Source organism: Neltuma alba, unplaced genomic scaffold, assembly GCF_004799145.2.
Source record: "Neltuma alba isolate B1F8T4 unplaced genomic scaffold, ASM479914v2 tig00001332_pilon, whole genome shotgun sequence".
NCBI lineage: Eukaryota > Viridiplantae > Streptophyta > Magnoliopsida > Fabales > Fabaceae > Neltuma > Neltuma alba.
In genome coordinates, this window is record NW_021632421.1 from 53,763 (window position 1) to 68,056 (window position 14,294).

At 36.4% G+C, this 14,294-nt stretch overlaps 2 protein-coding genes across 2 annotated transcripts; one reads left to right on the top strand and one right to left on the bottom strand.

Moving 5' to 3' along the window:
* Nucleotides 1–6,810: 6,810 nt before the first annotated feature.
* Nucleotides 6,811–8,158, top strand: LOC114755558 (zinc finger protein CONSTANS-LIKE 9-like). Its single transcript, XM_028944453.1, has 2 exons — nucleotides 6,811–7,428; nucleotides 7,558–8,158. The coding sequence occupies exons 1-2, from the start codon at nucleotides 6,826–6,828 to the stop codon at nucleotides 7,675–7,677; spliced, it is 723 nt and encodes a 240-aa protein (XP_028800286.1). The 5' UTR covers nucleotides 6,811–6,825; the 3' UTR covers nucleotides 7,678–8,158.
* A 2,178-nt stretch (nucleotides 8,159–10,336) lies between these two features.
* LOC114755548 (universal stress protein PHOS32-like) lies at nucleotides 10,337–14,294 on the bottom strand. The gene is made up of 3 exons (XM_028944444.1): nucleotides 13,467–14,294; nucleotides 10,530–10,572; nucleotides 10,337–10,361 (listed from the first exon to the last, which is right to left on the bottom strand). Exons 1-2 carry the CDS (start codon nucleotides 14,230–14,232, stop codon nucleotides 10,565–10,567), a joined length of 774 nt encoding a protein of 257 aa, XP_028800277.1. The 5' UTR covers nucleotides 14,233–14,294; the 3' UTR covers nucleotides 10,337–10,361; nucleotides 10,530–10,564.

Genomic DNA, 14,294 nt, shown 5'->3' on the forward strand with positions numbered 1-14,294 from the left:
AATTTAGCATACGGGAAATCTTGGTTCCTCTACAGTGAATGCCAATATTATCTACCGTCTTTAATATAAGAATTAGTTAATTAACTTAAGTAGATTAAGAAAACTAGTTAAGTTAGTTATTTGTAATAAATATATGTTATTTTTTTGAACATATCCTTGCTAATTAAGTGTATTAGCTAAAACTATCATTATTATAAGAATTATCTTAAGAAAAATAGATAAATATGAGAGATAAAGTGGATTAGAGTTTTATATTTAGTACCAAAATAAAAATCAAACAAATTTTTATACTACTCCGATCTTAAATATAAGACTCATTTTATAGTGTAAAATTACACTCCAAAATAAATCTTATATTTAAGACCGGAGGAGTACCAAGCATGAGAGGCGGTAATCTTTTTAAACGGGAGTGTTTAACAAATGAAGAAAGGGGATTGAAAACTTAGGGGTTACGATTAATTTTGAAATTTTTTAGAGATTCAATTTTTGCCCTAAAAAAAAAAGGAAGTTGGAAGCATGGGAGACCTCCTTGCTTGTCTCGTTTAAATCCGTTAATGGAAAGAGGACTGCGTCTAAAGAGAGAAAGCGACATCGATGTGCTTTTGGTTGAGCCACTTTAATTCATACTCTCAAATCATGTCTCTTTTCCAGGGCATACCCTCTCCAAAATTGTTATAGATAAAATAACAGTAACTAGTAGTAGTTCGGGATTACATATTTAAAATAAAGGTAAATCATGCCTTCTTATATATATAAATATAAATAAGATAGCAAAGAGGTTCAAGCCTACATTACACTACTCCACACCAGTTGTGGGCTTTATACTCCAAAGAACCAAAATAAAGGTGCATGTGAGATGGATGTGTGGGTTTCCTAACCTATTTTAATACTTACCAAGTGATATTAATTTAATAAAAATTTCTGGATATTCACAGTTTCTACGTACTTATTCGGAGTATATTTGGTGTAGACATTATTTTTCATGCTTTGGTTTGAATTCTTTATTTCTACCCATACTCCATATCCTGCGCCACCCTTGTTGCCAGAGCTGGGATCAGATGGCTGGTAGGTTTAATTAATGTGTTCATAATTTGTCTTGAGGACTTGATAAAAATTAGCAATCTAATCAAACAACTGTGACTATTGGGAGATTCAAGTTCAGATATTGAAAGAAATTAAATTATTTACCAAAATAATCTTGAATTAACACAAATCCATATGAACATCAAGATGACTTGACATGCATAGTGACAATCATCAATTTGCTCTTGATAGGACTTAATTCAAAATTTAAATATACCAGAGTTAGATTATGGGGGTGTTTGGCTTTTTTGCCAAACCATGGTTGTTTGGCAAAAAATTTGCCAAACACCCCCATTTTTTTTAAAACCAAGGTTTTGCCCAACAAAACCTTGGTTTCAGATAAGCAGGCGGAGGGACAATTATTGGCTACGGAGGGAACAAGCACGCGGGGGGGGGGACTCATTCAGCACGCTGGGGGGTGTACTCATTCAGCTCAGGGGTACAATTATTTGGCAAAATAAATCATTTTTTTAAAAACATATTTATTTATTTTATTAATATATATACACACTAATTTCTTATTATTTATATTATTTATGCCATATTTATTATGTTGTCAAAATATATATTATTAATAAATTTATTACTTCAAATAAACATATATTATGAAATATATATTATATGTAATTATCATTTAAACTTATGTCCTTTTTAGTAATTTCTACATATCAAAAAGCACTTCTGACAATAATTATCCAAACACTCTCACTTTATCAGAATCACTTTTCCAGAAAATCTATTCTTTCAAAATCTATTCTCTCCAGAATCTATTCTCCAGAAGCTATTCTACAAACCATGGTTTTGCCTCATCCAAACACCCCCTATGACTCGTTTGGTTTATGGAATCAGTGGGGATGTAATGAAATGGAATGGTCGGTGGAATGATTGGGAATGTAATGTAATGCAATTATGATTACAATAAAGTTGTTTGGTACAATATTAAAAATGATAAAATTAAATTTATTATTTATATTTAATTAAATACAATAAAATTAAAATTACAAAAGAGCCCCTGCACAAATAAAATTTCTCTTTGATTTACTGTTTTCATCCTCTTCCTCATCCACCGACACAATATTCACCATCATTATTGGCCTTCATTCATCTCCATCCTTCCTCCTCCGGAATGATCATTCCTCACCCCTACGTTCTGTCCACTCTAGGTGCGTCACATGAGTAGAATCACCACTCCCACAAGTTGGAAACAAAACACATCCCACTTCCAAAAAATCCTCACCCCTACCTTCTTTCATGTCCAAGTGCATCATCCCTCCTTCTCCCATTAGCTTCATTGTTAGATGATCAAAGTCTCCCCAACCTTCCTCACTGCCAACATTCCTTGCACAAGATTAGATCTAAGTTCGCCATCGAACGTCTGGATTCTCATCACTGACCTTCATCGCAACTACATCAATGCTCTGCCGTGCCATCACCTTTTGTTCCAACCCTACCTCCATCCCTCTCTTCTACTTCAGCCATAGCCCATGATTCTTGGCAACGAGGATTTCCTCCTCTGTCACATCTCCATCATCTCTGGTGAAGAGTATTCCAGTCTCATTTTCATTGTCTAGATCTTTGTTTTCGTATTTTTGTTTTTCACTTTTTGCTAACACTGGTTGATTTTTCATTTTCATCCTCATGACGTGATGAAGTGAACAAGAAAGATAAACTTGTTTAGTTCATCAATAAAGCGAGAAGAAGGAATGATGGAGGGGCGTCGTCAATGTATGGAAGGGCACAGATGGAGGAGGGTTGGCAGTGGTCAACAAAGATGATGAAGAAGGCAAGGGCAAATATTGTCTTTTTTTGAATTCATACATGTTATAATCCCTATTCTTTACTATAATATGTAATCCCTATTACCTTCTATGAAGCAATCATGATGCATCTTGTAATCCCTTTTACCACCTAAATGTGCCAACCAAATGCTTGAAAGAGGCTATTGCATCAGGATTATAGGAAATACTAATGCAATACATCGAACCAACCAGACACTTGAGTATATAAAACAATATAAGAGTACATGACCTATGTTATTGGATTGCCCAAAAGGATTTGCCTTATTAAACGAAAGCACAAATCCATATAGAGTTCCAAAATTAAAAAAAAAAAGAAGGGACGAAAAAATAAGTCCAAGCCCAAACACTACGACCCTAAAACCCAAAAAATTCTACCAAAACAAACCTTTAACTCTAGATCAAAGATGGAGTGCCGTAAGTGTTGCCGCCATCGCTAGAAAAGAGTTAAAAAAACACCAACAACAATGATGAGCACGAGGGATGTGGGCTCAAAGAACCTCTCCGTCGGTCCCATCCCTTTTAACTTCCTATCTGTTAACAAAAGAATAGAGACCCAATCTCTACGCAGCGCCACCGTATAGAAAGATCACTAATGACAACAGCAAAACAACAACTCCATAAAGTTTTGACCAACACCACCAAAACCATCCCGACCCCAAGCCACCATATCTATGAGGAACAACCAAAAGCCAAACCCATCCGACCTATACCAAAGAAGATACAAGATTCCACAGTAGATCTATAACAAGAATGAGAGGACCCTTCAGTGTCGACATACTCGCAGTCCCCTATCTCTCTTGCTTGGTTTCATCAGGAAAATGCATAAGAAAACTCAAATCTTTGGCAAGACTTCAACTTTCCTTCTGCATCCTCACTGTTTTTTTTTATGTCCCCCTCCAATCTAGCCTCTCTTCTCTCAGACCACGTCCCATAAAAATAGCAGCATAGACAGATACTCAAAAAAAAAAAAGCAAAATATACACCCTCGAGCCGGATAACCTTTCCTTCGACATGTGTCGGAAAGACAGGCGCCAACGCCAAGACCCCAAGCGCAAAGGGACAAGACTCTCACGAACGGAAAAAGAAAACTCCAGGATGAAAAGCGGGAGCCATAGTCAAACCAATTTTTTCGTCAAAGAAATGGACACGTTGTTTTTAATTAATTTGATTAGATTAAAAAATTAGATAAATTAGTTCATTATAAAAAATATGACATGTTTTTTCTAAAATACTATAATCATCTTTTTTAATATCTTTCTTTATTTTTCTACTTGATTATGGTTAGAGAATATCAATAGGAGTAATTTAGAAAAAACTGATAAATATAATAAAAATAAGATTAAGATTTATTCAATAATTAAGTCTTATATTAAGAATCAGAGGAGTAAATGTTATCAATAACAGCATATTATTGGAAATACTAGGTGCTAAATTGTAGTCTATGTAAACGCAAAAAAACGCTTCAATGAGAACCATCTCTGTTTAAGTTTGACAATATTTAAATATAGGGTAATGCTTTATTTTTTGTGGTCATCTTTCCTTTGGTAGAAAGAACTCGTACCTATGAAGGTTCCAATATACAACATCATGTTTAAGCAATACTTAAGGAGATGCTAAATGTTAGTTGAGCTAAAAATCTCTAAGGATAACAATATACTCTTCCAGTCTTAAATATAAGACATATTATTTTCGGTCCTAATTATAAGAGCCAGTTGACTAATTTGAGAAGATTAAGGAAGTAAGTTGAGTTAGTTATTTGTCCTAAATAGGTGTTGTCTTTCCTAAAATATCCTTGCTAATCAAGTGTATTAACTAGAACTACAATTATTAGAAGGACTATTTTAAAAAAGCTGAGTAAACATGAGAGACAAAGTATATTAAAGTCTTATATTTAAGATTAAAATAAAAATCAAATAAAATGTTATATTAAGAATCGGAAATAGTATTTTATAGTGTAAATTACACTATAGAATGAGTTTTAGAGGTAGAACCGGAGATTCGGAGAAGCAATTTATAAGTTTTTAAAATTAAAATATAATAATCCAAATACATGGCCAAAGGAAGAGGTACAAGTGACACAGGTCATGGCCACACAATGGCCATTGACTTCTCCGCCTCCATTATTGGGCATTGGTCATGACTCCAAGTCTCCAACACTCCAAATTAGAAGAACCCGATGCAACCCCCCCTCCTCTTTTTCCTGCCCACAGTCTTCATTCACCGAACCTCTCTCATCTCACCCCTCTTCTTCCATCCACAGGTTCATTCCCCTCTCTCTCTCTCTCGTCCACGTGAATCTCGCCCTCCTTTGCTCTCAGCCCATAAAAAGATTCTATCAAATCCCAATTCTCCTCAATTTACTATAAATATAATATCTCCTCGAGTTGGTTGGATATCTTGTCTATCCATCCGGGTTGCGTTAGTTCCGAAGCGAGGCAGCCCCCACCCGCCTTCACGTGAAACCGGCCCCACATCCTGCCACGTGGGTATTAGCGTGACGTGTCATGCATCGAAGGAGAAGGGAAATGAAGCAAGGCAAAAAAATCTGAAAATATCTGGGAGGATCCCCCGGCGGAGACGCTAAGCTGTTTGTGTCCACAAGTCGGGGTACACGTGGCGACGATTTACGCCGTGTGGCATTTCGGACCGAGCTTAAATCGTATCCGCTCGTAGTTTAGCCGCCTAATTAGAGTCCGCGTCTCAAAGCTCCTCATAAATCAAATCTGGCCACCACCTTCTGTTTTTTTTTAAAAAATAAATTAAAAGAGATATTACAGCTCCAAGTTGCATGATTTATTTCAGACCAAGGGATTCAACTTGCATGTTCATGTTGTCCCATCACGACTGTTTGATCTTTTTTGCACAAACAAAAGAAAGCTGTTTGACTTGAAAATTAATTATGCTTATCAATTTCTTGCTTTTAATTTTAATTGAAATTAAGCACAGACACAAATTTTGCTCTTTTTTTTTTGGTTTTTTTTTACGTTCAATCACCTCTATTTAGCACAGACACAGTTTTCACAAGATTTTGTGTACTTTTATCATATATAAATTATAATTCGTTCAATCTTAAATGAATCAGGTAATTGAAAGATTTGTTTTGATTTTTAACATAAAACATCCGTTCCCTTTATTAACTGTAGAAATGTTTTCACACGTGGTAATTTTTATTGCCAATTATTATAGGATATCTTGGCAAACTTTTATTTTATTTATTTATAACTAACTCAGGTAATTCACTTAACCTTCGTTAATTAATTATTTAATTTTTATATATAGGATTAGAGACGCGTTTTCGGAGGATAAGAAGGTTGACAAAAAAGGTGGAACCAATTAAATATTATAAAAATCCCGCGTGTTGGAATGTGATTGTTGGACAGGGGAAGGAAGGAAGCCCTCTAATCTAAACTCCCAAAAAGTAGCTTTAGCGATCAGATAAACTGTTTTTTTTTTTTTTTTTCAATGTAACAACAGTAGTTAGATTGATGATTATATTCTAGACCCTTTGAAATATACTTGGAGTGTCTTATTAGGTTCACACCTAATAACGACTTTTTAGTACCATACTGTTTTTTAATCTCCTCACATTAAAAATTGATTAAGTCGGTTGTTGATAAGATTCAGACCAACTTTTAAAAAAAAATTTTTAAAAAGACACTAAGGGTTAAATCATTATCATATGAGTAATGAACTAATGCTATATAACGTGCTGTTTCTGTTCACGAGACATTGAAATTAAGGTGATACTTTTTTTTTTTTTTTTGAAAAAAACTACACTTGGAATTTTTGTAATTTCTCATCTAACAACGCGCTGTCAATTGAAATGACGATACTGCCCACGAGCGTGTACAGAAGAATCTAGTAAATGGATGGCAGGGAAGCAATGTAATTACGCGGTGAAGACGAGGGTCAAAGTCAGGATTCGGGGTATTTATTATACGGTATGGAAGAGAGGGAGGAAAAGAGGAAGACGAAGGCGAAGAAGGAAGGAAGGAAGGAAGACGGAATGGCGGATTGCGCGCTGTGCGGGAAGAGAGCGAGGATGTACTGTGAGTCGGACCAGGCTAAGCTATGCTGGCGCTGCGACGACAAGGTTCACGGCGCCAACTTTCTGGTGGCGAAGCACACCAGAGTTCTTCTCTGCCGTACCTGTCAGTCTTTCACTCCCTGGAAAGCCTGTGGTCCTAAGCTCACTCCGACTCACTCCATCTGTAACCACTGTGCCTCCGATTCCCACAAGCATCACCAGGAAGAAGATGATCGTGATGATCATCATCATGATCTCCGTGACAGTCCTGATCGTGAGGAGGAGGAGGAGCAGTATGATGCTGGAGATTCCAGTTCCGATGCTGACTCTGGTTATGAAGATGATGACGATGAAGACGAGGGAGAGGACGAGGAGGAGGAGGAGGAAGGAGAGAACCAGGTGGTTCCATGGTCTTGCGCTTCTGCTTCGGAGTCATCGCCGCCTCTTGCAAGTTCCGCTTCAGCTGGTTCTTCTTTGTCCTGGAAGCGGCGGCGATCGAGTGCGTTTGTCGATTCCGATGTAGGTTTTCATCTCTTCAAGGAATTGATCCAAATAGTTACTGTTAATGAAATCGATTTAGAACCTATCACAATTCTGGGTGGCCAAACAGGAACCGTTGTTAATTTCTTTTCTTCTTCGTTAATGCAGGATGAGATCGGCTGTTCTTCATCTGAAATGCCCTCTGCCGCGCAACTACCAGACGATGATTCATCTTCTTGGAGCATCCTCAGGCCATGGAAGCATCCTAGAACTACTCCGCAGAGCTAATAGCCTTTGTTTGAAGATGATGCACGATGAGGACAGAGCTGAACCGTTGATTTAGAGTCTCGACCCTACTAACTCCAATGTTTTTTCTTCCGACTCTATAGCTTCAACACTAGAAAGGTCTATATTCCCATTTGATTCTTTTAACAATGGATGAGCGATTCACCCTTTAAGAGATTCTGTCATTTGTTTAGGCATTTCATGAAACTGGCCTCAATGTATGGAATTATATTGTATTATGCTTGTAACTACGAGTTTTTTTTTTTTTTTCACAATGGATTGAATAACTTTGACTGCAATTTGACTTGTAATCATAGAAATTAAAATCTAAGACCTTGTCACTTTCGGATTCCACGGATGGATGGTTCATATACTGGCCAAGATCGGAGAGGAAGTTGCGGGGTTCATATTGGGACTTAGGCCTAAATAAAGTGCATATTAACGAGTTACAATGGAATTCAATGTAAACTTTGTTCAGATTAAAGTTGGCCCGGTTTTGTTGACTCTGTTTTGCCCTTAGCGTTTTCTTTCTTATCTCGGACTTATCTCTTTTGGAGGTTTGATTGGGGAGGGACAGAGTAGGAAATAGGTTACGGTGGTTCATAGTTGTTGAGACAAGTTGCATTTTTGTCAGGCAGCTCAATTCAGTGGGCATACTAATAGTTGGTGCAGAAACTAGAAGCAGCAAGGCGTTTTTTGGCAACTTGTTTTAAAATAAAATATAAAAAGATGTTGAAATTTCGGTATATTGTAATTTACTAATTTTTGTTATTTATAAATATAATTTTATTAGAGATGATATTATTTGAGGTATTAGGAACTAAATGTGTACATACCTTCAAACTTAGGTTTGCACGGTAGATTTTGAGAAGTTTTGAGGAACAACTTGATAACAAATGCTTGAGCAATTAATCGGATTAACCCTTTGCATTGAGGATAACAAGCTTGATGAATATTAGAGGGGTTAAGTTGGGCAAATAAGAAAATTGCTGCTTCTTTTTTTTTTTTTCTGTTTTTAAAATTTTAAGAATAGGTATTAGTGACCTGAAATTACAAACGAGTTGAGAAATGCCTTCGCTTTCCATAGATTTATATCACATGACAGCGAGGACCAATATTGAAGTGCAGGGTTGGAGAAAGGGAGGAGAGAATGAAACAAGGTTACAAATACAACGGTGCTGTTTAATAATAGGTGTGTTTGGCTGAGTGTTTTGAAGCCTAAAAATAACTTCTTGATGTGATAAGCATGATTGTAAATTTTATGGGTGTTTAATGGGGCTTTTGGGCTATACTACTTATGACTCAAAAGTAAGATTGAATCTCACGAATTAATACACAGTTGAAACAATTATTACACAGTATCACATTTTCTCACTCTTTTCCTAACTTTATTCTCTCTCATTCTCTCATTATTCGAAAACCTTTCATGCTCTTTCTCATCATTAAAAATAATGTTTTAAAATATATTTCGATGAAATTTTGCTTCTTCACATTAAAATAATTTAAATTTGGAAAAAATAGCAAAAAGACTGTCAAACTAGAAAAATTATAAATATAAAGACACATGACAATATTAGTATGGATTTTGATAACAATTTTTATAAACTAACCCCTGGGTGCAATTTTTCTATTTCAATAATCTTTTTTTGTGTGGCTATTTTCCCTTAAATTTATTATGTGTAAATTTATTTTCTTAATCATTTATCATTATTTAATAAAATTTATATTTTTTATTATCTAATAAAACTCATACCTATTATAGTAATTATACAAACAAAACTTACTTTTATTCAATCATAATCCAAATAACATTTTACTCAATCTAACTTTATAAACTAACTTTTATAAAATTCAATTCAAACACAATTCACATTACCAATTTAACTTTTATCTATCCTTTTAAAAGTCAAATTGGCAACAAACTATTTTTGTAATCATTAATCCAAACAGACCCAATATTTCCCATTGTCCCCCATAAGCACGATTTATGCAGCTTAAGAAGTTACCACCTCCCATCGTTTCAAATTTAAGAAAAAAATATAATTCATTTTACAAGCTTCAATTTAAATTTTCTAATATTACCTTTAATTATTTCTTCCTAATCACATTTTCTCAAACATTTTTTCATCTTTTTTGTATATTTGAAAAAAAAATATATTTTTAACGTATTTATTGTTTTAACTAATTTTAATTAAATGTTTAAGATTAGTTATTTGGAGCTTATAATAAAAATGAGGAGTATAACTTTACACCCTCTTTTTGGTCTTTTTTTTTTTACCAGAATCTTTTTGGTCATTGAAAAGCTAAAATTAGCGAGGCAAAAACAGAAAAATCAACTTAGACTTGAGTTGAAACTCCAACCTTTTGTCATTTTCTTTATGCCCATTTAGATGTTTAAACGAGAGGCGTAGCTTTATACTTACAGATCGGAAATAAGAACCAGAAAACCGAAGGCAGGCAAGCTTGCCCAGCTACATGAAAGAGTATAAACCACATCAGAAAAGAAGCTACAACACTCTTTGGATGGCCTGAAGAACCGAGATCACATCAAGCCATAGAAGAACATCTCTAAAATCTTTCCAGTGTTCATAAGCAAGAAATGCTCCCAGTACAAAGAAACGTGGGCACCCGAGAACATAAATATCCCCATATCATTTTTTTGGCCAATCCCAGTTGGGATATGCATTCTGCAATTTAGTATACACAAAAGAAGAAAGTCAAGATACATGAAACCTATGAACCGATTTGATAGCAAGGCCCGTCAATAACCTGGGAGGGACCGCACGAAAGAAGAAGAAAGGGTTTTAAACATCTAAATGGGCATAAAACAACAGACAGAAAAGGGAAACGCACACCTGTCCATGCAAAATAAAGCTCAACGTGGCCTCAGCTAATCTTCTGCATGAGTTAACAATTTACCAGTCAATTCCATGACCAGCTATTTCGCCATCATGTCCAGTTATAAAATACATGAACTAAATCATATAAATAATTCAACTCTGAGAACTCACGTCAGAAGGAAAAATAAAGCATTCTTACAAATAAAATCAAACACCACCTATAAAAATTTCTTCTTCATAGATGAACATCAAGGCTACATTTATCATCTTGAGTTTGCTTAAACATTCATAAGACAGCATCGACTTGTACAAAAGAAAACCACTGGAACACGATTAGCCATGCCTCAAAACAGTTATAAAGAGCTGGGGGCAGCTAAGACTTGTGAAACTCAACTTCCTCATCTTAAACAACGGTTAATTCACAAACTTATGACGCTACATGAGTTCAACTGGCCTAAGGTATACTGTTCCATGTCAAACTCAGATGCAACCATAAGTTTAACCAATCACTGGACTAGAGAGGCAAGAGATTCACATGTTAAACTGTGTTGAAAGAGATATATCGCATATTACAATAAAATACCCCCAAAATAAGATAGAGGTTTAGCAAGAATGTACAAAAAATGACAAACTCCAAGCATTAACAATTTTCATAAATTATAATGTCCATCATAAAAAAGAACAAAGAAAGAAAGAAATTTCAAATTTTAATCCAGTCAAGGGTACTATGAACCCTCAGCGTTTCCTCTTGTCAGTTTAGGGAGGGACCCTCCCACAGGCCTTTCAGGCGGATGAAAGATGGTGCCAGTAACTCAAAAGTCAAAAGTAATATGGCCATCTATTCAAAGAAAGTTTTTGGACTTTTATGCACTTTAGTTATTTTAGCACTTCAGTTATTTTATCAACGCATGGCTGCCAGCAAGTCAGCAACATCTACTTTGGAAGTGAATTTTTTTTCCCCTGACTAACGAATTGATAACTTTAATGCACTGTTTTATATAATTATTATGATTTAGTTTGATTTATATGTCAAACATAATCACAAGACTTCATCTTTAGTTCTTTACACCACATCTTTTAGCTTTTTTCCTCTTATTCCAGCACCTTGCTTCACTAAGGCAATTTTCAAGCTAGTCCTTCCTCGAGGAAGTGGGAGCATCTAACTCTTCAGGAGCGCCTTTCACATTTGACTAACTAGAATATAACTTACCATGATCATTTCAGTATCATACTCACTCCGGCCCTTAATACAAGACCTACTTTGTAAAGTATTAAACAAAATTTTCAATTAATAATTTTACTATTTAGTCTCCATGTGAAACAGCAAGTTGGAACAATTCATAAATAAGTTTTAACCAGCTTTCAGCAGCTCAACATTTTCCAGTTGAAAAGATGAATGAACAGATAAGCAAATCAGTTAGTCCCACTTGTAATGCAATATTATGGTATAGACTCTTCAAATTTTCTGAACAATGATTTTGCTACTATGATATCCCAAAGAAATTGAAAAGTTCAATTTTAACTATAAATGATTTGTTGTCATTTTCACAAACTCCAACTTAACCAAGGAAAACTTCTTCCCTTAACGATTATGCTTAAAAATACAATGTAATCAATATCTGATGTCTCAATCAGGTAATCATAACATCAAATTCAGCTTCCAATGTCCAGGACAACAAACCATCATGCCATACGTCCATGCTAAGGCAACTCCACAATCTAGTTTTCCGGGTATGGAGATGAACTCTAAGCTCAGGGGCCCCATACCACTATAAACAAGCGTTGAATGGTCAATATGAATACCTAAATCTAAATCTAGTAATTGCTCAGTATGTAAAATCATTTTCTTAATTTTTAGCATTTACCAACCGTTGCAAAGAGAGATCCATATCACATGGAGCAGGGGTCCTATTTATAGAAAAGACCGATCATTTTCTCAAATTTATAGGGAATGGCAAGTCAGACATATGATCTATGAGGGGCAAGCGCTCAGCTTATATTATAAGGAACCTAGTTACGACAAAAATAAACCTGACCAATTCATGAATGTTAAAGATGCATTAAAAAGCTGTGATCACAATAAGGGAACATGGCCTCTCAGATTCTCAATGGAAGATATTCATACTATTGCAGTTTTACTCATCTGACATGCAGCTTCCAAACTAACATCTCACCCAATATAGCATCCAGGCTGGTCCTCTATGCACGATGGCTTGGTTATGGTCACAACTACTACGTAGGAATGTATTCTTAGAATGATACAAACTCCATTCCTTGCGATGTTCGCTTCTAATAGGATGATGATCATAAATCAGGATCAAATGAAAGAAAACCTCATAGCAGGTATATATTACCACAATTCAATCGCTAAATCAGTACTAAATTTACTCAAAATTTTATCCCTACCAAAGTGCCACCATCTATCAAGCGGGCAGAATCACCAACAAATCCGCATCAATAGCAAGCAAAACCCTACCTAGACTTTTAAACCCACAAGTGTCACCATCCACCAAGTTGATAAAATCAAAAGCAAATCTACATCGACAATAAGAAAAACCCTTGACAAGTTTTTCTCTGACAGCATAGCATGCCCTCTGCGTTCACACAACATAAGAATTTTAGCCATCCACCTATTTGTTTATTATACAGCACACTCCGTCTGGTTCATTCTACCTTGTAGCAATGTAAAATTCATCTATAAGCAAACTCAAGAATACCCACGAAAAGCACGTTGATTACGCCAGTCTATAAGTATAGATCTTAAGCTTCAAAAAATTTATATTCCTAATCACTAAAATTGTTCACTCCAAAAAAAGATAAAACAAAGACAAAAACGACACTTGAAGAAGGAAAACAAAATATCATCCAAAAAACGCAATCAAAATAAAATGATAACATCACGAAAGGGCATTTGTGCATAAACACACGCATACCCAAGGTAAAATCCCGAACCTTTTTTATGTTCTTGTTGGACTGGCACCGTCTTGATTACTGCCTCATCCTCTTCCTCCACTTTCATTGCCACCACGGCAGTACCATCGCTCCCGGCACCATTTCCACCATCTTTATCATCAGGATACCGGACCACCACGACCGGACAAACGCAATGATGCACGCAGTAATCGCTAACGCTTCCAAGCCTTCCATCGCTGCCACGACGTAGCGCGCCGAACCCTCGACTACCCATGATCACGGCACTCAGCCCCAGCCTCTCCACCTCTAAGCATAAACGCTCCCTCATGTCATGATCCTTCACAATATGGATCTTATACGGAATCTGAGCATCCTTAAGCGGCCTGGCAAGATCAGCAGCCTTAGACGCTGTGAAAGCATCGAAATCATCCTCAAGCTTTCTCTTGGAGTGCTCATTGTTAGTGAGGTTACTGACGGCATTTTCCTCCGAGCTGGGATCGGTATTGATGGTAAGGTCGATGGCCCCCCAATCAGCACCGAACAGGACAGACGTAGGACTAACATGGAGGAGGATCACCGCATCCCCGGGGCGGATGTAGTTCTGGACGGCCCAGCGAACGGCGAAGGCACTCTCATCGGAGAGGTCAACAGCGACGCCAATTTTGCGGCGGGCACCGGCGGTTGGGGTGGGAGTGGCGGCGGAGAGAGCGGGGCTGTGGACACGAGGAGAGGAGGGGTGGTGGATTTTGATTTGTGGGAGTTGAGGTTCGGAATCGAGTGAAGGATTGTGCTGCTGGTGCTGCATTTTTCCCGTTTGCGTCTTACAAAAATGGTGAGAGAGAGAGAGAGAGAGATAGAGATTTCTAG

Excerpts from the sequence above, each read along its gene's own strand:
- LOC114755548 (XM_028944444.1), bottom strand. The coding sequence starts at position 14,232 with ATGCAGCACCAGCAGCACAATCCTTCACTCGATTCCGAACCTCAACTC.
- LOC114755558 (XM_028944453.1), top strand. The coding sequence starts at position 6,826 with ATGGAAGAGAGGGAGGAAAAGAGGAAGACGAAGGCGAAGAAGGAAGGA. Across the intron at positions 7,429-7,557 it reads GTGCGTTTGTCGATTCCGAT|GATGAGATCGGCTGTTCTTC; the intron begins GTAGGTTTTCAT and ends TCGTTAATGCAG.